At 40.9% G+C, this 22679-nt stretch overlaps 1 protein-coding gene across 1 annotated transcript in view; it reads right to left on the bottom strand.

The window, feature by feature from the left end:
- RP1 (RP1 axonemal microtubule associated) overlaps nucleotides 1–22679 on the bottom strand; it is a 203098-nt gene that overhangs the window by 40205 nt on the left and 140214 nt on the right. The window contains exons 37-41 of the mRNA XM_063299285.1: nucleotides 17082–17236; nucleotides 15728–15806; nucleotides 14323–14454; nucleotides 12661–12842; nucleotides 11954–12040 (exon numbers count right to left, since the gene is read on the bottom strand). Of these exons, the coding sequence (XP_063155355.1) occupies nucleotides 11954–12040; nucleotides 12661–12842; nucleotides 14323–14454; nucleotides 15728–15806; nucleotides 17082–17236 (635 nt within the window). The remainder of the gene's footprint in view (nucleotides 1–11953; nucleotides 12041–12660; nucleotides 12843–14322; nucleotides 14455–15727; nucleotides 15807–17081; nucleotides 17237–22679) is intronic.

Below are 22679 nucleotides of genomic sequence, written 5' to 3'. Positions count from 1 at the left end.
AGGGGTCGCTCAAAGCATCCACTTGGGAAAGGATAGGAAAATATTTTCATGATACCCCACGAGCACCCGTGCCTATTCTGACTGCCTGGAAGGCTGTCATGGCGGCCATCAACACTCTTTACCCTCCCCCGTCTTCCCCGGAGACTTGCCCTTCTCCTCCCGACCAAAAACTCCCACCCCCTCTTGCCGCCCATCTCGATGCTGTCTCACCACCACCCCCTCCATACCCAGCCGTTCCTTCTCCCCCTTCAGCTCCAACGCCCGACTCCCCTCAACACCACCCCCTCGGAGGCGCCATCACTGAACTCCTCTCCTCCCCCCTCTCATTGGAAATGGAGAGTCCCTCTGCCTTTCCCATGACCATCGGCCTAGGGGCGGCGGGAGGAAATTTGTATAACAATATTGAACTTAAGGTTTTGAAACAAATCAAAGATGCTGTAACCACCTACGGCTTGCACTCTCCTTTTACTAGGGGAGTTTTAGACTCTTTAGTTACTGCTAACACTGTTATGTTATTGTATGATTGGAAAATGCTTTTTTCTATGCTTATGACCCCGGCGCAATACGTTGTGTGGCAATCTGAATACGACAAAGGGGTGGAAGTAGAAATTAGAAGAGGTCTTCCCGCAGGGGTGACCGCAGATCAATTATTAGGAAAGGGACAATTCGCAACCTTAGTCCAGCAACAGAACTCCCCCCGTCGTAGTTTTGCTATCATTCACATGTGCGCCATGAATGCTCTTAAAAGAGTGGATGATTCCGACTCTCAATCCACCCAAACGTTTCTGAAAATTATGCAAGAACCAAATGAACCATACACTTCCTTCATAAGTCGCCTTCAGATTGCTTTAGACCGACAAATTGATAATGCCACGGCTAAACAAGAGCTGCTAATGAAACTTGCTTTCTCTAACGCTAATCATGACTGCCAGACCATTCTGCAACCCGCAGTCAATCAACCGGGTGTAAAACTTGCAGACTTCCTGCAACTTTGCAGAATCGTTGGTACCACCTCTCACAAAGTGAGCGCTCTCGCTGCCGCCATTACCACCTCGCTGCCTTCTACTAACCCCTCCCCTCAGCTCCATTCCCCGGAAGCCCTCGCAGTCACTCGTCATGGAAATTGCTTCAATTGTGGGAAGCCGGGCCACTTTAAGAATCAATGCCGTGCACCCGGGGGAGGTGGTGCGCCCCCTTCCACTCAAAGGGGGCCGCCCCCCCCCTTCCAAACCTAAAACTCCTTGTCCCAGGTGCCGCAAAGGCTACCATTGGGCCTCGCAATGTCGCAACAACTCCTCCCTTCACCAGCCTTCGGGAAACTAGATCGGGGGTTGTCAGCTAACCCCGCCCCAAAGGCTGAATTACCCATCACCAGCTTCCCTGTGGAGTTGGCAGAGGATCTTTTGTATGACGATCCGGGGGCTGTCCTTTCCCTTCCTCTCGTTGTCACGCTGAATAAACACCTTCCTCCTCTTACCCCTGCTTTGCTCATTCCCAACTCCTCGCTCACGCTTGAGGGAATGGTTGCTGCTCCCTACTTGTATGACTCGTCAGATCTGACACGAATTGCTCTGGCAGGAGTGGGAGATAGGTGCTTTTCCTTAGATAAAGGAACAGTTGTCGCCACGCTCATACTTCTCCCTTCTCCTGATACGCCATCATTGTTTGCCTTGCAGCAACCAGTCCAAACCTCTAAACCCACCCTCCTTGTTACACTAAATGGTCGCTCTTTCGAAGGCTTGATTGACACCGGCGCCGACGTCTCTGTCATTCGTTCCGCTGAATGGCCCTCCTCCTGGCCTCTCGCCGAAGCCTCCTCGGTGCAAGGAGTAGGCGGAGCACAGGCCGCTAAGGTCAGCTCTCATTGGCTTTCTGCTGCGACTGCTCATTCTAATATCACAGCTTATCTAAAGCCTTATATCCTGCCTTTGCACTGCAACCTATGGGGCCGTGACTTGCTTTCACAGTTCCACGCTTTTATTCAACTTCCCTAATGGCTTTGCAGGACCCTTTAGGGTCTCTCTCTCTCTCTCTCAAAACCTCTGTGCCGGTATGGGTTGATCAATGGCCACTCACCAAAGAGAAACTGGACGCCTTACATATCCTGGTCCAGCAGCAGTTAATTGAAGGCCATATCGAAACCTCCACCAGCCCATACAATACTCCGGTATTTGTCATCAAAAAGAAGTCTGGCAAATGGCGCCTCCTACAGGATCTTAGGGCTATCAACACCATCCTTCAGCCCATGGGACCTCTGCAGTGTGGACTTCCCAACCCCAACTTGATTCCGGAAGGGCACGACCTCATTGTAATAGACCTCAAGGATTGTTTTTTTTCCATACCTTTGGCACAAAAGGACAGAATTATTTTTGCATTTACGGTACCGGAGCTCAACAATTCAAAGCCTACTGCTCGGTACCAGTGGAAGGTCCTCCCACAAGGCATGTTGAACTCACCCACAATGTGCCAATTTTTTGTTGATAAAGCATTGCAACCCTATAGATCCCAATTTCCGCATTTTCTTGTGTATCATTATATGGATGACATTTTAGTCGCTGCTGAGGGCCCGAAAGGGACAGTTCAAAAAACTTTTCCTACTCTTTTAGCCACCCTAGCAACGGCAGGGTTACACGTTGCACCAGAAAAGGTCCAGTCTCGTTACCCAATGCAATATCTAGGCCACAAAGTTTTAGCCTCCACGGCTGCCCCACTTCTACCTATGCTCACGCTTCCCCAGCCGACCACTTTGGTCCAATTACAACAATGTCTGGGGGTCATTAACTGGGCCCGCGCATACCTCGCTTTAACTACACCCATGTTATCACCTTTATTCCAAGCGTTAGTGGGTTTGACAAATCCAGCTGACAAGGTGTACCTTACAGAACAACAATTGCATGCCCTACAACAGGTTAATGCCGCCCTTACGACCCAATGGGTGGACCGTGCGCTCACTGACAAACCACCCTCTCTTGCCATTCTTTCAACACATCAATTACTGACTGCCATCATTGTCCAAACGTCTGATAAAAAACATCTACATATTTTAGAATGGCTACACTTGCCACACACACCTAAGACATCCATCATCACCAGAGCAGCACAAATGGCCTCTCTTGTTGAGAAAGGCCGGAAGAGGATTAGAGCCCTAATGGGACTGGATGTTTCCACCCTGTACATTCCCCTTAAGGTTACTCAATGGGAACCCCTCCTACAAAACTCCACTGCATTGCAGGATGCCTTGGAGGACTGGTGTGGCCAGGTGTCATGCCATCTTCCCCCTGATCCTCGATTGCAACTGTTGCGAACAGTACCCTTCACACTAACCTCGCCGTTCGTTCAGCAGCCACTCAAGGAAGCCCTCACTGTTTTTACAGACGGCTCCAAAACCATAGGGGCTTGCATATGGCAAAATAATCGCAAATGGCAAAAACGCCTAACAGCCCCACAAGCATCCGCCCAACAGGCTGAATTAGCCGCTTTTCTGTTAGCCTTGTCTCTTTTCCCAGAACAGCCTTTGAATGTTATATTAGATAGTATGTATGTCACTCAAATGGCTGTGGCCATGTTTGATGCATATATTTCCCCTGTTACCCCCCCCTCTCTCATGACGCTTTTTTTGCAGCTTCAAACTTTCCTGAAGGACAGAACATCCCCTTTGTTTGTAGCGCATATTAGAAGCCACCAACAGCTACCCGGTTTCCTGTCCGAAGGCAACCACATGGCAGATGAGGCTTGCAAAATTATGGCCTCTTCCCCTCTTCCTCCGCAGCTTTTAGCAGGGGACAGCCATGCTTATTTCCACCAAAATAGAAAGGCCTTGGTGCGCCAATTTGGCATTACATATCAAGAAGCTACCGCCATTCTTCAACAATGTCCAACCTGCAGTTTGCAGGCAAAGTGCATTCCTGAGGGTGTTAATCCCAGGGGTGTCCAAGCTTGTGACACATGGCAGATGGATGTCACTCATTATCCCTCCTTTGCACCTTGGAAGTACATCCATGTATCTGTGGATACTTATTCGGGATTCATCCTGGCAACTTTGCAAAGAGGAGAAGCCACGAAAAACGTAATCAATCATTGTATTCGCACTTTCGTCACATCGGGATGTCCCAAAACTTTGAAAACTGACAATGGCCCTGCTTACGTCAGCACTCCCTTTGCTGAGTTTTGCCGTAAGTGGTCCATTACCCACAGATTCGGTATACCATTCAACAGCCAAGGTCAGGCTATTGTGGAAAGGGCTAACCAGACTCTAAAGAATGCCCTTGATCGGCAAACGGGGAAAAAGGCCTTAGGCCCCCCGAACCTCCCGATGTTACAAAATCTCCTTAATCTCACCTTGTTTACCTTAAATTTCCTTAATCTTACCGGTACCCCCTCTGCTACGGCCGCATCTCGACACTTCTCTAAGCCAGTAGTTCCCTCTTCCCGTCCCCTTGTTTATTTTAGGCAACTGCCCAGCCCTGAGTGGAAAGGCCCTGCGCAACTCGTCACCTGGGGAAAAGGCTACGCTGCTGTGCAACTTCCTGATCGAGTGCTCTGGGTTCCTGCTCGCTGTATCCGGCCATATCATGGGCAGCCTCCTGACAAGCACCTCCTTGATCCTCCTTCTCTGTTATCTCTCTTCCATCTCTGCTCCCCTCACAACGAACCCTAAAACAACCTCTCTCATTCGAACCCATCGTTTACGCTACCCTGCCACCATCGGCCGCAGCTCAGCATCCAACGCCATGGAATGTCTTCAACGCTCTCCCATCAAAAGAAAAGGCACCTTCTGGCGCTGGTTCCGCAACAACACCCTTCTCCAAGATGGCGATTCCTACTCCATCACTTATCACTTCCGCCAAACTACCCTTGCTGTCACCAACGTACAGTTGACCGATCTAGGACAATACCACTGTGAAATAACAAAGTTAATTAAGGGGTTCGCCACCTCATCTCGCCTTACGCTCACCTTGTTTCAACTCTCCCTTCCTGAGCCCGCCCGTTGGCAGGGACGACGCCTGCTGGCATCCGACGCCCAGGAATCGCATCGCCCTTACAGTATCACCTGGACAATCCGCGATGCCTTGGGTCAGGTCCTGAATACCTCCTCCTGTTATAGCCCAATTGCATCTTGTTTCCCTACCCTGTATTTTGACTTTGCAGAAATGCTTCTAGGAGTGACAGCCTATAGGAGGCTGGACGGCACCCCAGCGCCCAGCCACTCCATCGTTAAAAGGTATCCCCTGTATGTGTGTCCAGGACATGACACCCGCCCTGATCACGTGCACGACTGCGGAGGCTTAGCAGATTATTTTTGCAAGTCTTGGTCCTGCGTTTCCACCGGCCACATCGACTGGACCCCTCCATATAAGACTGATTACATCACTCTCACTCGGTTGAGAGAGGACATTAGGTGCACCGCAACCAGAAAGGGTGCGGCAGGACAGGGGGGTTGGAATAGATGTAATCTGGTTATTGTACAATTCACTGCTGCAGGGAAAGCTCAGGGGAATGCCTGGGACTCAGGTGTAAAATGGGGAGGTCGTATGTATGCCAGATGGCCCGGGTTTCATCATGGCAACATATTCTACATTCAACGACAGGTCACTCTCCCTCAGTCCCCACCTGTTGGGCCCAATGCCGACGACATTCACTCCACCTTTCTTAAACCCCTCAACAAACAAATAAACCCCCTTGTCTCTCTTCTTAACTCCTCCTTTTCCCTCGTTCACACCGCTTCTAACACATCTCGATGTTGGCTTTGCTTGTCTTCCTCTCCACCATTCTATGAAGCAGTCGGTTCTCCTGACCCTATCCGAAACTCTACCTCAGCCTCCTCCTGCCGCTGGCAAAACACCACGTTGACTATCACCTCTATAATAGGGCAGGGCTGCTGCCTTGGCCGTGTTCCTGCTAACTATACTCAATATTGCCTTAATTCTTCTCATGATCACTGTGCCCTCTATCTTCCAAAAAATCGCTTGAACATCAACGGTTACACCGGCCATGGTGGCTACGGTGTACTCTACACTGCCTCTGGTAATATCTCTGCCCGATTGACAGGGCAATACTTCATCCCTGGGAACAACTCTGTTTGGGCATGTTCTTCTGGCCTCACCGCATGTGTATATGGCGATACCTTGTTACGAACTAACGCCTTTTGTATTCAGGTGCTCCTACTCCCCAAAATCTCCATCTATTCCCCTGACGAACTTATCTCCATCCTAGAGCCCCCTCATTACCCCCTCAAGGCTAAGCGCGAAGTAGTGACTGCTGTAACTTTATCAGTCCTACTGGGCTTAGGTGCGGCCGGAGCCGCCACCGGTGTGTCAGCCCTTGTTGTCAATGATCAGAACCTGCGTCACCTTAGTGCTACCATTGACGCTGACCTTCGCGCTATCGAACAATCTATTGTGGCGCTACAAGATTCCCTTACCTCTCTATCCGAAGTGGTTTTGCAAAATCGTAGGGGTCTCGACCTTCTGTTCCTCAAACAAGGGGGACTGTGTGTTGCTCTAAAGGAAGACTGCTGTTTTTATGCCGACAACTCAGGAGTAGTATTGGACTCTATGAAAGAGCTAGATTCCCGTTTAAAAACAAGGGAATCGGAGCGCCAACAATCCATGTCATGGTATCAAAATATGTTTAGCATTTCTCCGTGGCTAACCACACTGCTGTCCACTCTGTTGGGGCCCCTCCTTTTACTGATTCTCGTATGCACCATAGGCCCCTGTGTGCTGGGTCGCGTTCTCCGCTTCTTAAAGCAGAGACTTCATACATTGGACTCAGAGGTATCCGAGACAAAGATTGCTGTTCAACACCTGGTCACTGCTGTAGGTATGGAGAAAACACCACTCTTGGGATGGTCCTCTGATAGTGAATCGGAAATGGACAAGGACCCCCAGTCACACTACCCCCCGGAAGAGGAAGCTGGGATGGGTCTCCTTGGACTGAAGAGTCCCTGGCTCCCCGACTCAGACCCTCTGGGGGGAGGACTAAATTAAATAAAAAAGGTAGAAATGTGACGAACCTGACTCCATTACTGCACAGCTAGATTGCACGTCTCTCACGTAGCCTCAGAATGCTGTATATTCCCTTATAAGGGCATGACTTGTATTTCCCTATTCTCTTTGTACTCACTCCCCCGCCCTGATAGAACTGCTGAATAAAAGGAGGTGGGGGCGTGGCACGCAGGAGGCAGCACCAGCATCCTCCTGAGATGTAGCGTCTCTCACCACAAAAGAATCCTGTACCTACCGTTGTTTTTTCGACCTCACCCTTGCGAGGGAATCGTTGGCTCATTCCCCCCCCAGGGAATCCCATAGACCGAAGGGCGAAGGACTGGTCGCGCGACGCGACAGGCCATCAGATTGGAAAAAATCAACTTATATCCCCATACCAAAAAAGGGGAACACTAAAGAATGTTCAAACTATTGAACAGTGGCACTCATTTCACATGCCAGTAAGGTAATGCTCAAGATCCTGCAAGGTAGACTTCAGCAATTCATGGAGCGAGAATTGCCAGATATACAAGCTGGGTTTAGAAAAGGCAGAGGAACTCGGGGCCAAATTGCCAATATCCGCTGGATAATGGAAAAAGCCAGGGAGTTTCAGAAAAAACATCTATTTCTGTTTTATTGACTATTCTAAAGCCTTTGACTGTGTGGACCATAACAAATTGTGGCAAGTTCTTAGTGGTATGGGGATACCAAGTCATCTTGTCTGCCTCCTGAGGAATCTGTATAACGACCAAGTAGCAACAGTAAGAACAGACCACGGAACAACGGACTGGTTTAAGATTGGGAAAGGAGTACGGCAGGGCTGTATACTCTCACCCTACCTATTCAACTTGTATGCAGAACACATCATGCAACATGCTGGGCTTGAGGAATCCAAGGCTGGAGTTAAAATCGCTGGAAGAAACATTAATAATCTCAGATATGCAGATGATACCACTTTGATGGCTGAAAGCGAAGAGGAACTGAGGAGCCTTATGATGAAGGTGAAAGAAGATAGTGCAAAAGCTGGCTTGCAGCTAAACCTCAAAAAAACCAGGATTATGGCAACCAGCTCGATTGATAACTGGCAAATAGAGGGAGAAAACGTAGAAGCAGTGAAAGACTTTGTATTTCTAGGTGCAAAGAGTACTGCAGATGCTGACTGCAGTCAGGAAATCAGAAGACGCTTAATCCTTGGGAGAAGAGCAATGACAAATCTCAATAAAATAGTTAAGAGCAGAGACATCACACTGACAACAAAGGTCCACATAGTTAAAGCAATGGTGTTCCCCGTAGTAACATATGGCTGCAAGAGTTGGACCATAAGGAAGGCTGAGCGAAGGAAGATAGATGCTTTGGAACTGTGGTGTTGGAGGAAAATTCTGAGAGTGCCTTGGACTGCAAGAAGATCCAACCAGTCCATCCTCCAGGAAATAAAGCCAGACTGCTCACTTGAGGGAATGATATTCAAGGCAAAACTGAAATACTTTGGCCACACAATGAGAAGACAGGACACCCTGGAGAAGATGCTACTGCTAGGGAGAGTGGAAGGCAAAAGGAAGAGGGCAAGGGCAAGGTGGATGGATGATATTCTAGAGGTGACGGACTCGTCCCTGGGGGAGCTGGGGGTGTTGACGACCGACAGAAAGTTCTAACGTGGGCTGGTCCATGAAGTCATGAAGAGTCGGAAGCGACTAAATGAATAAACAACAACAACAACAATAAAGCCTTACACAAAGCTTTAGATTGAGAGTTATGGAAAGAGGATTCTTATATACCACTACTATCAGGGGAATATACAGCATACATACTAGCAGCACAGATGGAGCTTTCACTACCTTATTCCTTCCTTTCCAAAGTGTGTTCAAAATACCATACTTAGAGGGATGATACATTTATACCCATCACATTGTTCCTTTTTGGGGTGAGCAACCTTAGGCAAAGCACAGTAGAAAACAGTAAACCAAAGAAATTAGGTAAGAAAAAGAAGATAGAAAAGTCTAGCTTATACCAACATCATCCACTATGCCTCTACATATCTATCTGTCTTAAATACTCTCTACACTTTTATCTTCCCAACAAAACTTTTCTATGGTTACCACTTAGGCATTCCTTACACATTTATCTATAAATATGTCACACAACAAAGGGACATAACAGATCCTTATTTTACTCTCTGCTCAATGTTGAGAATGAACTATTCTCTAAGCATTCTGTTACCTCTCATACATGCTTTATTTCAAACACATATCATTTATGCCACTCAGCAACCAACTTTCAACTCAATATTACACAAGATGTCCATAATTCAAATCTATTCACTTTATTTAATCCTTTTTCTAAATCAGCAAATATATAATAAATTTACTCTCTCACGTTCATTCGTTTTTCAATGACTGGCTGAAGAGCAAAACTCTAATCTGCACAATTTGTGTCTGGCATAAACCCAAACTGCAGTTCCCAAATTTTCCTTATTTTCACTTCTCATACTTTTTAGTCTGAATTCTGCCTATCACTTTCTCAGGCACACATAACAGACTTAACACCATGTAGGTTCTATATTTAACTTTGCTGCCTTTCCAGTTGTCAGATGCCATCTTCACAGACATTAAAGAAGTCACACAGCCGTTTCATTGGCTAACCAATTCTATATTTTAATATTTCTCCAGTTATACCATCAATACCTGCAGCCTTACTATTTTTCAACATTCCATCAGCATTTATGATATCCTTTTATATAATTCTTTTTTGTATACTTTATTTATTTGTTTATACTTCAAATTTAGTCACCATTCTAACTCACTCAGAGAGTGACTAACATTGAAAGCAGTAGTTTCAATTCCATTCTTTGACATAATTATTTATTAATCAGATTTATATTCCATGTATAATTCAGGAGCTCAAAGGGAAATACATAGCATTCCCTTTTACTTTTCCCCACAACAACATTATGCTCACCTCTGAGAGAGAGTGTCTGTGGCTGAAGGTAGATCATAACCAGGGTCTTCCCACACCTAGTACATGATACCACTCTGTGTCTATCTATCATTATAAAGCTCTAAAGTACTCCTATCAGCAGACCCACATTTTGTCCCAAATAATTTCACCACTTTTATTTTTAATTCTTTTCACTTTGTTTGAGATCCTTGTTTAGTCTTCTACTATCTACTTTTAAAATAATGTTTTATTTCCAACAACATCATCACCCTCTATTTCTTCAGCCTCTTTTAATTTGAATAGTTCCTTCCTCTCTTGACTATATTCTTTGCACCTGTCTTTTCTCTATGTATACTTTATATAATATCTCTGCTCACTCCATTTTGCAGCAGACATTCTTTTACATTATTTTTTCCTCATCCACAGTCTCTTTCACTGCATCATTTTCAGCAGCATCCTTTTTCATTCTTCACATTAGTGAAATCCAAACACTTCTGTGACACTCTGTGACATAACACTCTGTGACTCTTTTCACTCTGTGGCACTTTTCACTCTGATCCAAGCAGCTTCTCCACAATGTCTTTTCTTTACATAGACTTTCCATTTATTCTGTTGGGAGAGTGTTCTATCTTCTATATACTTTTTCATTCAAGACTTGTACTTTCTCTTCTGCCATTGTTGTCATTTCACTCAGGTTTACTTTGCTTGCTATCTTCCATGTCTATTTTCCCCCTAAATCCATTCCTAAAGCTACCCAAAGAAAATGTGCTGCACATTCAGAACTACTCATCACCATTATATCATCATTAATTCTCTCAATCTTTCATCATAAACAATCAAATCAACTGTGTGTTTAGATTTCTATTTATTATTTTGCCATTTATACAAATGAATAGATCTGCTTTGAAAAAAGCCAGTTTTTTATGAAAGATTGTATGATAAAATGGGCTAAGAACTTTGGACACAACCTACTGATGGAACACTGAGAAAATATGTGGTTAAAAGGCTTGAAATTTACATTATGTTACAACTTAAAAGAGAATTTTTATAAAATGATGTACAATACCATTGGTATATGACTCCAGAAAAATTGTCTAGAATGTATAAAGGTACTTCAAATTTATGTTGGAAATGTGGACAACATGAAGGATCATATTATCTTGCCTGGTGGACTTGTAGAAAAGCCAGAAATTTCTAGTTCACATACATTTAATAATACAAAGAATTTTAAAGATCAATATTCAACTGAAACCAGAACTTTTATTGCTGGGATGAATGGACAGACAATTATAAAAGAGCCATGGAAGATTATGCCACGAGACTATTATATGTGCAAAAAGGATTCTGAAATACTCACAACAGAGGAATGGTTGACAGAACTATCAGAGATGGCAAAATTAACTTGTTTGATTAGAGAAAGATCAACAACTACATTTATCACTGACTGGAAACCCCTTATTGCCTTTTTGCTGAAAAAAGAGAAAAATGAATTTGTGATTTATGGTTTGAAGATTAGAAAAGATAGCTTATGGAAAGAAGGAAATTATGTAATCTTAGAGAGAGAGGGTAAAATATAAATGCATTTATGACCACTGTCAAAAGGATTGGAAGCTGCTTCTTTATAACTTTTTTTTTCTTTTCCTATTTTCTTTCTTTCTTTCTGTTCAATCGTGTCTGATTCTCGGAGACTGCCTGGACAAGTCCCTGCAATTTTCTTGGCAAGGCTTTTTCAGAAGTGGTTTGCATTGCATCCTTCCTAGGGCTGAGAGGGAGTGACTGGTCCAAGGTCACCCAGCCGGCTTTGTGCCTAAGGTGGGACTAGAACTCACAGTCTCCCAGTTTCTAGCCTTAACCACTATATCAAACTGACTCCCTTTTATTTTCTGTCTTACTTATTCATTATTCTTCCTTATTTTCTTTGTTTCTTTTCTAATATTGTATTGCTTTTATCTTGTTAAAAATTTCTTCAGTAAAAATTATATTTAAAAAGTCTGTATTTTAAGATACAAAATTGCTGAAATACAAGACAATACCTTATGCAGTTTGATCCCTTTATTCAAACTTGAGCAGGATGACACAAAGGAAAGCTTTGTTATTTGACCAATATCACCAATACTCAACTGTTAAAAGAAAGAAAATACTATAAATTCACAGGGCAAATAAATTTTGATTCTCTCTCTCTCTGTAGGTGTATATCTATCTATCTATCTATCTATCTATCTATCTATCTATCTATCTATCTATCTAGTATTTTAAAATGTCTGCACATTTCATATTAAAGATGTGCTATATTTGCATACACACACACACACACACACACATATAGTATATTGCAAATATGAATCTGTTTTAAGCTTAATAGAGCAATTAAACTCAGTGATAAAAATATCAGAAACAAAGGTTGAAAAATACTCTAGGTTCTCAGCATGTCAGTTCCACTTTTCACAGTCTGTCATTCTTCCAACATGTGAATTTTGTACTTTTCTCTTTGGAATTTAAGAATTTAAGAATATTAAATTAGTATATCTAATTTAATATTCTGTGTCATCCAGTGAATGAGCAGATGCACTGGGAAATTCATAAGCAGACTACAAAGGATACTAATCCTTTTCCACTATTGCTCTCAGGTTTTTTACATCCTTATGCTCAGTTTCAGACAATTACAACAATGCAGCGAAACTAAGTAGAAAAAGCAGTTTGTGCATCCCAATTGCAATTTCATTATAAACTAGGAACCTACCAGAAATGGTTCATTTTTAAAATTTTGAACTCTCTGTGCAAGTGATACCCCACTGGTTCCATAGGCAAAGATGTTTATTTCAGGCATTTTTTCTGGAACATGGACACAGTCCATCCATATTCTCCATTGTCCTTGGCTTTTTGCATCAAAATCTTTCACAGGTCCAGATTTTGCTGTCATTTCTGAGTGAAATATAAACATGATTCATGTTTCAGTTAAAAAGAGTATCTGGACTCATTTATTATTCAATTATATTTAGTATTTTATATTGTCATGTTGCCAAGATGTCTAGAGTAGCATTGTACATGTGTACATTGTACACATTTGAGGTGTGAATTAGAAATGTGCTTTAAATTCAGCCAAATCTTATCTGATTTCAGGAAATGTCTGAGTCAAAGCAGGTTTCTCCTGAAGTAGGAAGAATCTAAAGCTTCCCAAAGTTTTTTTGGGGGATCTGAAGGTCCGAAGGAACACAGACAGCTATGTCTGAAAATTTATATATCTATACAGTATATCTATAACCTATATCTATATCTTTACACACACACACACACATGTACACAAACACACATACACACATACACATACACACATGCATACATACATATACTACTTCCCATGCTACTTACATTACAAAAACCTTCAAAATTGGGTGAGAAAGAGAGGTGTGTAGCTCTGTTACAGAACGTTCTGTGTACAGTAAATTAGGCAGGGATATTGGAGTGATATATTGCCAAATTGTTTTAGGTGCCCATGGTTTCTCTCTCTGGAGTGGAACGTTAAAAACATTTGTTGAATCTATGGAATCTTGGAGGCTATAATATGCGGGTTTCCTTAGAAACTGCAAGATGGTCAAGTTATTCTTCCTCTGTTACTCTTTCTGTACCTGTTCCATCACCTGCTCCTGACTTATCTCACTTTTTGTAACTTTCATTCCAAACAAACGGAATCCTAAATGGTGCATAATTTAGCATACCTTCCTAGCCCTTTCATGCCCCTGAGAGAAATCCACATTTGAAGAATAAGGGACAGCCTTCAGAATATTTGGATCAGAGTTTGTAGGGAGGTTGAGTCAAGGCATCCTCTGCTGTGCCCAAGGACCTGGAACTTCTGTGAAGTCCTTGAGCACAGAACATTGGGACTCATAAAGGTACAGATTATAATTCAGAGCTCCCCAGAAATAAGAAGCCCACTTGAGAGTTAGTAATATCAAATTTCATATTTGATATCAAATATCATATTTGTAATATCAAACCAAGAGTAGCCCTTTTGATTTGTAAAACCAAACCAAGAGCTGCATCTGGGTCTGGATAGGGCCCCTTAAATGGTCTACTCTGTGAATTAAGAGTCCACAGTGGTTTGTTGCACTGCTTCCTAAATGACAATTATGACAACTATATTATGACAATACTGGGACTGAATTTAAGTCTGAGTTTAAGCAGATTGATCCACCAACTCAGATATTCAGGCCTTTTGAGTATCTTAGAAGCAATTGTGGGACTGGAAGATCTACTAATATATATATAGCATTATTTATATAGGAGAGCCTATATTACCCAATCCTATGAACATCTGTTGAAAATTTATGTGATATTTTACCTATGACAAATGCATATATATCTCTATCTCTATATCTCAAAGTTTAAAGTTAAGACATATGACCTTGTAGTGGGATTGCAACTTCTGTAAAATCTTTTTTTGACTGTTGATGCAACCAGTTATTATGAACAAAAGTATATATGCTAAAAGGATAGCTTCCTTCTTGTATTACTATCTTCTCTAGAAACCAATCATCTAGGAAAAAAGAAAGAAAAATGTTACCTTTTAACTACTTTTTGTTTTTGTTTGATATACCCAAATAATAACAGCTATGCAGGCCACACTGTATAAATGAGTTAATTAACAATGATACTATGTGAAATCATAAACAACAGTGCAATGGAAGGACTGTTCTGTTCTTTTAAACTCTTTGTGCTGTTCTTTTAAACTCTTAAGTATTCAAGTGTTCAACAAAACACTTGAAAAGTCCTATTGATTTTGGAGTGAAAATCTGGTTATATTTTGTAATATTATAAAAATATTGATGGAATCATTATTTCATGCATTTTGGGATTCTCTGTTACAATAATTTCAAGAAAGGATCCCATCAAGGTGCCCTTAAAACTAAAGAACAGTAATCAAAGTAATTTTGGACATTGCTACACATGTGCAAGATGAAGAAATGAACTGTAAACTTTAGTTTATAACTCAGCAATATATTTCCCACATGAATCTAAAGTGACAAGTGTGATCTATACTACATGTTAAAACAACACATGAGTAATAGGGTGCAGAATGAGGTGGGGGTGGGGAGCTACTATAGCAGGTTACACAAATGTATTCAGGAGTAACGGGAAGATGCGTCATTGCAAAGGACTAGTAGGTATTCATTTTTATTTCAAAAATGAATACCTACTGGTTATTTGCAGTGATGCATCTTCCCGTTACTCCTGAATACATCTGCATAACCTGCTATAGTAGTTCCCCACCCTCACCCCAGTCTGTACCCTATTAGTATGCTGGGACTGCTACTCCAAATGTATCTTGAGAATGCCAGGTTGGTAAAGGCTAGCTTTTAGCTTTTCTTCTCAGTTGTGATAGAAACATTTGACTTGCATGTATAGAAAATCCTTCTTGGGCCACTTCTTGCTTCTGAGGGTATAAACCTATGAGTGGGGAATCTTCATATTCAAAGGCTGCAGTGATCCAAGATCAGCACTACATTCCAGTGTTCCTACAGCTCAATTGCTGTCAAGAGGAAATGTTGCAAAGATAATTTTGTAATATTTCCTTGGGATTTGTGTAGGAAGCCCCGTCTCATCCCACCTCATCCCACCTCCTGAAGCTGAAGCACTGTGGTCCCTTTACCTAATCATTTGAGTGGCAGTTTCCCCACTCCCCCACACAGTGGTTGGGATGATTTTGTTTGGCTTTCCTGCTCACTGCAGCAATCTTTCTAGTACTGGCTGTAATACATTCCCCCCATTCCACATTCTCACTCTCTCTGCTTCATTTTTAAAAATTATACCTTTGTTCAAACTTTTGAACCCCACAATGACTTGATTCAGCTTCCCAAGATGCACTGCTTTGATTTGGTAAACTTCCATCTATAATTTGAGAAGAGTTTATATTGTTGAATTTGTCTGAAGCAAAATCTATCAGCCATTAATGCGTAAATTGAGTAAACATTACTATTTCTGAACCTTTTCTCTGCACAGATGAACATTTCAATGCATATAAATCATTTTTGCAAGGTCATAGCAAAAAGTTGTGCAATAAAGCTGATGTCTTAAGTGTCAGTGAGTAGCTTGATTTTATTGCGAATATTAGATTATTGGGTTATAGAAACATACAGTATTTCCTGGAGTGTTTGGCTGTTCCAGTAACAGGGCTTTTAGAATCAAATAAATAAAATCCAATGAATTATGATTGTTACACAAAAAGACTACTTTCTTCTGAAGCATTTTAGATTAACCTTACTCAGAGCTCAGATACTGGACTAGAGTAGGATTGCAATCTTTTAGGCATTCATCCTTTAGTATATATTATTTCTATAATATATGGTAGAGAAAGATTGATTTTAAATAGCATTGTCTTCTGTACTGCTCATTCCCTTCCTCCCTTAAAATGTTATAAATAAATTATGCCCTGGTCATATCATAAAACGTTTTGCCTATGAGTTTTGATATTCCATCTTGAACCTATATATGGTAGCTTCTTCTGATCAATTTTCTTCCAAATTTATTCAGCAGTCATGCAACAAATATGTTCATCATCACTGTTTCCACTCCCCAATTTCTCAGAAGCAGCCTGAAGCCAACTTATGGTTGTCATCACTTCAGCTGACCTTGAAATGCTGAGAACATTACTGTGTTCTGTACTTTTGTGGGAGAGAAGAAAGAAAGACAAGAGTGCCCACCCGTGAAAGAACAGGTCACTCTTAAGCTCTATGCAACGATTAAAGCAAAACAACAATTTCTGATGCAGTTTCAAATATTCTATAGCTGAGCCCACAATAAATCAGTTCTGCTCCTGAATGTAGCTGATACCATGGGATACATTTGCAGTTAACAAAAGACCTGTGGGAGTTCTCAATTGTTGATTAAGCAGCACCAGCTATAGATCATCTATGAAAACTACTTTCACATTTTATGAGTTTAGCACAGGGTTATACTGATCTTGCATCGAACTGATTCAAGAAGTACAGAAAGCATTTAAATTAATTGGGAAGATGACTAAGCAAGTGAATACAGCAGAGTTTGTCAGTACTTGACCAAATATTATTCAGTGTCATGCCATTATACAATAAGGAAAATATTCTTTACACCTGAAACATGTTTATTAAAAGCATATGCATACCTATTATATAACATATACATTACCTGTCCTCTACCAAAAGTGATTGGGCCTGTTTTAGAATTATTAAGCCATTGTTTTCCAGAATCACCTCTGCCTCCACAAATACAAAAATAAGCATCTCCGGTGGCATCCGCTTTCTTTCTGTCTCCAGTGTGTACATAGATAGAATACTCCACAACTGAAGTAAATAAAAGAAACATATAGCACTATAATGAGAGGAACTGTTGAGATTAGTTGGCAGCCACATCACACTGCTGCCACATACAAGTTTGCAATCAATTGCTCTACCAAGATCTTTTCTGCAAGTATTGTTACCAAGCCAGATATCCTCCAATTTGAAATGTATTTCCTAAGTGAAGAACTTTGCACTTTCTCTGTTTAATTTCATTCTTTTACTTTCACTCATTCCTCCAACCTATCAACATAATTTGTAATTGTATTCCTGTCTTCTCACATATTAGCTATTGCTTCTCCACCCCTTTTTTTTGTATGATCTCCAAATCTGATAAGCATTCCTCCACCCACCCAACCATCCATATCAATAATGAAAAAAATGAAAAATAGAAGAGTCAGGACTGATCATTCTAACACCCTACCTGATACTACTTTCCAATCTGATAAGGAGCCATTGATAAACATTCTCTGGGTACCATTTTTGTACATGCTTAACTGTCATATCATCCCAAGGCACATTTATGTAGCTACTCAATCAGCCTATCAGAGGGTACTTTGTCAAATGCTGTGCTGAAGTCAAGATATAGTATATCTACAGTGTCATCACAATTGATTAAGGAAGCTACCAATTAAGTATTGAGATAAGAGTAGCCTGGCATGATTGTTCTTGAAAAATTCATACTGACTTCTAATGATGACCACATTATGCTTGCTATGCCCTTGCAAACTGATTTCTTTTATGATCTGCTCTAGAATCCTGCCAGTATCAGAGATACATCGACTGATCATAATTTATTGGATCTTCCCTTTCACTGTTTTGAAACTAATGTTTGCTGTCCTATAGTCATTTTGAATTCAAAGTAAAGAGGTATTCTTTGACTGTGCTTCCATCAATTGCAAGCCTTAGTCCTTCCTCTTCATCCTCTTCTTCACATTTCTTGGTTGGAATACATAGTGTTTGTTGTTGTTGTTGTTGCAGAAGATACAGCCAAAAGAGAATTGCTACTCCTGGATAATTTGCTGTCCTTATTGAGCAATCAGTTTGCTGATTCTTTTCTTTCCTTGTATTTTGAATGTACCTAAAGAAATCCTTTTTGATTTTCTTAGTGTCCTTTGCTAACCATTGCTCATCCTGAGCTTTTGCTTTATTGACACCAGTTATATGGTTCAAAGCTACTCATTGGTAGACCTTCATTATGACATGCCCTCTTTCTACATTGGCTTCTTTTGTGATTATTTCTTTCTTTATTCTTTAGGAGTTCTCACCTTGGGCTTCTTGTAGCATCTCCTGTTGTGGGTTCCTACTTTTTAAAGTAAGCATATATTTGAGCAAGTTCAGTTTTGGTTTCTGTTAAAATCAAGAACTCACACATTGCATGGTAACTTTCAATGTTCTTGCTGCTTCCACTGCCTCAGCTCTATATCGACTGGTATCAAGACAAGTAGACATAATCTTCTTGTGCCTGCCTCCATTCTCTGAAGGAGAAAGTTTTCAGCAAAACAAGTTAGGAATTTTTTGGAAGGATCTTGCTTTGCAGAGTTTGTCTCCCAACAGATGTTGGAGTAATTAAAATCTTCCATCATTACAACTTCACACCTCTTTGAAATATCTGTAGATTGCTTTTGTAAAACATTAGCCACATCTTCTTTTTGATAGAAAGGGTGACAGTAAATACCAACAACAGTATTGTTTTTATTTGTTCCTTAACTTATTTAACCCAGAAATTCTCTACAACATTGTCAGTTTCACTCATTTTGATTTTTGAGCAGGAATGAATATTCTTAACATACAATAGAATTCCTCCCCATTTTCTAATGCTTCTGGTAATGAAGTTCCATGTTTTTCAGGGCCATCCTTTAGATTCTCCACAGAAGGATTGTCCCACTGAACAGCTTGGTTATGTTTTTATTTGTGTTCACTGCCCAAAATTTCCCTAGGTACTGTAGATGGGTGGCTATACAAATCAAATCAAATTTTTAAAAATCTGCTTCTGTTGTAGACTCTTTTTTCTTTGAATTGATAAATCTTCTTCCTTAACAATTGAGGCATCTCCTGTGTTAGTAACTTTGTTCCACCAACCACACACTTGTGCATTCTTCAGCACTGGTAGAATTGACAATGAAGATGTTGAAATGGTGGGTAGCTTCTGTCTTTTAGGATCAACTATTGACAGAAAAGGAACCAGCAGTCAAGAAGTACACTGCAGACTAGCATTTGATAGAGCAGCCTTGAAGGCCTTGGAAAAGATACTCAAATGCTGTGATGTGTGTATATACAAAGATCAGAATCGTGCAAGCCATGGTATTCCCTGTGACAGTCTATGGAAGTGAAAGTTGGACTTTGAACAAGCAGGATGGGAAGAGTATTGACGTTTTGAACTTTGGTGTATGAAGAAGGCTCTAATGCTGAGAAACGCAAAAGAAAAGAGAAGACGATGACCAACAGCAAAGTGGATGGACTCATTTACAGTGGCAATGAATACACTGTTGGAAGATTTGAAAGACCAGGTTAGAGACAGATTGTGGAGAAAATCTATCTATGTGGTCACTAAGAGTCAACAGTGACTTAATGGCACATAATCAATCAATCAATAGAAGCTTGGATTTTCTGCAAATATATGCCACCTTTCTTTCAAGCATTGCAGAGCACAACTGCAGACTCCTTTCCATTCATCTTCACTTTTTTCTCCCCTTCTGAGAACATCACCAGAAGAAAGTATTTCTTCTTGTTGTTCCTTTCTCAGGCTGCCACCTTAGCCAAACGTATTTATTTATTTAATTTTTATCCTGCTTTTATTATTTTTATAAATAACTCAGGTGGCGAACATCCCAAATACTCCTTCCTCCTCCTATTAGCCCAGGACCTTAACCACTAGACCAAACTGGCACCTCATGATTTAGAGGTGAAAAAGAAAACTGTTAAGGACTCTCCTTTAACCTCCTTAGGCAAATTAACTCTGTTTATTCCCTCCCTCACTTGCTCAGTGAACTTACTACTTGGGGTCAAGCTGCCTGATACCTCTTATAGTCTTTGTTTGCTCAGCAGAAACAATTTCCCAGTCTCCACAGTGGGTAATCAGCAGTTCTCAGGACACACTGCCTTGCAAAGGGCATCAGCAGACTCCATGTGGCCATATAGTCACCAAGAGTCAAGCTCACATAAGGGAGATTTTACTGACTAGCCTTGAGTCTCCAACCTGTTGTTATTGAGATGATTTGAGCTTGTAGGTCTCAGAACTCTCGACCAAGGTGACCCAAAATGATGTGGACTATGAGTCCTAAGATATGGAACGCTAGCACATCAGGACAGCGACATGTTAGGAAAGCTGGTCTAGTGGACATTATTAGCTTTTAACCAGGAACATAATTAGGGATCTTGATAAAAGCCTTGCAGAGATCCAGACAGAGGTGTAGGAATTGGACTGTCCCATAATATTTGCTACTTATTTGTTAATGTCAGTAAACTATGAAAGATAAAACAAATGTAATTTATTATCAGTGGAGATTTTATGTTTATATTATGAAGTAAAGCAAAATTGAGCCAATTTTTTTAAAGGCTGTGCAGAGATCTTCTGACAAGTGGTTATATTCTTGGCAATGTTTCTGTTGCTGCTTTTGGCAGGACTGCTCTTCAAATCAGATTAACAAATTTATATATAGATGTGCACTGGTGCAATATCTGTTCTCTCTATCCAGGACTGAATACAAAGACATTCTCATTAAACTGCACCCTTGGTAACAAGAAATATCTGATTTTCCTGCTGCAAAAGCAGAGGCTGAGAGAAGGAAAGTTTTCCATTCCATTTACCAGGAAAAAAAAATCAGGCAATATGAAGCTTGGTAGTTCTGATGCTATGCAAGCATGCCATAGCACACATTTTAGAGACATGTGCACAATATTAAAAGCCTTTGCACATAACCTGTGCCAAATTTCTATGTGTTCCTTCGGCAGTTTATTTGTTTATAATTGGGTATGTGGAAAAATAGATGCCTTGGTGAAAGATCTAAGCTCTGCCATCAGATGTTGCTCAGTTTCAATGAATTTATCTTCAGATTTCATCTCTCCTCCTCTTTTGTAATACTCATTTTGGGGAAACTGAAGAATGCAAGAGCTTCAGCTTTAATAACCCAGTGAGTATGGAATGAACAAAAAATTATTTCCAATTACAGATTTTTTTCATCATATCCTTTTTCCCATTTTGAATTTAAAACTTGTGACATTTAAGCTTTTAAAAGCAATTCAGAATGTATCAAGTGTGGAATATGTATAGGTACTAAGGAAAAATAAAGCAAAACAAAACCAGAACCAATGCAATGGCCATTTTAATCTGGAATCTTTACTTGGGAATAACTCCTACTTGACTTTTCAATAGATAGGTACAAGATTTAAAGTGATTTCCATTATCACACAGTATAACTTATTTTGCGATAATTAGGACCACTATGCAAAACAGCATATGAAGGAAAACTACTAAATAATATGAAATAATCATCTGCACTAATGCATACATGATGGAGGAAAGAACAAAGAAGTGCCTTATTTCCCCAAAACCTTTTCCTACAAAGCTTTTTTCAAGGCTTCTGCTTTTTATATTGAGGGATGGGTTCAAAGATTGTGATATTTCATGAATCACTTGGTTAGTAAGTCTGAATGATTTTTTAAAAAGAACAAAACCCTTGAGAAATATGTCATTGGTGTTGCAAAAGTAAAATGTGAAGGAGCCTGACATATGTTAATGGCTAGGTTTTTACATATTACTGATAATGATGTACATCATGAAAGAACATTTTTGATAAGCACAGCTTGCTTTCAATATTCTTGCTTTATTACAGAATATTATGGGTGGAATATGAAGAAGCCACTTCACAAAACATGTTTTTTGTTTTTTTAAAAGGGTGGCTTTTAACTATTGCAACTTCCAGAAGTAAACATTGTGACTGAATATCATGAACAACAGCAGTTCAGCACTGAAAGCGATTACACAGTACATACTGGCAAGTTTTTGGTGGCAAGTATGCGTACAGAATATTTGGTGGGGTGGTGACTTAAAGGCTGCAATTGGATGGGCCATAATGCAAAGTGGATGGGCAATATACTCGTAGAAGTGGGACCAGGACTTCCTGTTTATTTTCTCTTGGTTTCTGAGATGGTTTGCCTCAAATAAGCCACAAAACAAAGTTGCAAGCCTGCATCTGGAAAGCAGTGAGCCCTTTCTCCCTTAGGATCTTCAATCACAAATTGGACAGCCATCTGTTGTGAATGCTTGAACTCTGGATTTCCTGCATCTAGATGACGGTTGGACTAAATGGCCTTCAAGATCACTTCCAAGTCTGAGATTTGAGGTTTGCAATATCAGCTTTATAATTTTTTTATTACGGAATAAATGTTTGGAATAGGGAGAACTGACAGCTTGTATCACTTGATAGATATATCATGATGTATGGAA

The sequence above is a fragment of the Candoia aspera genome, chromosome 3 (genome assembly GCF_035149785.1).
Source record: "Candoia aspera isolate rCanAsp1 chromosome 3, rCanAsp1.hap2, whole genome shotgun sequence".
NCBI lineage: Eukaryota > Metazoa > Chordata > Lepidosauria > Squamata > Boidae > Candoia > Candoia aspera.
Note: the sequence above shows the minus strand (reverse complement) of the source record. Positions and strands in the feature narration are given on the sequence as shown.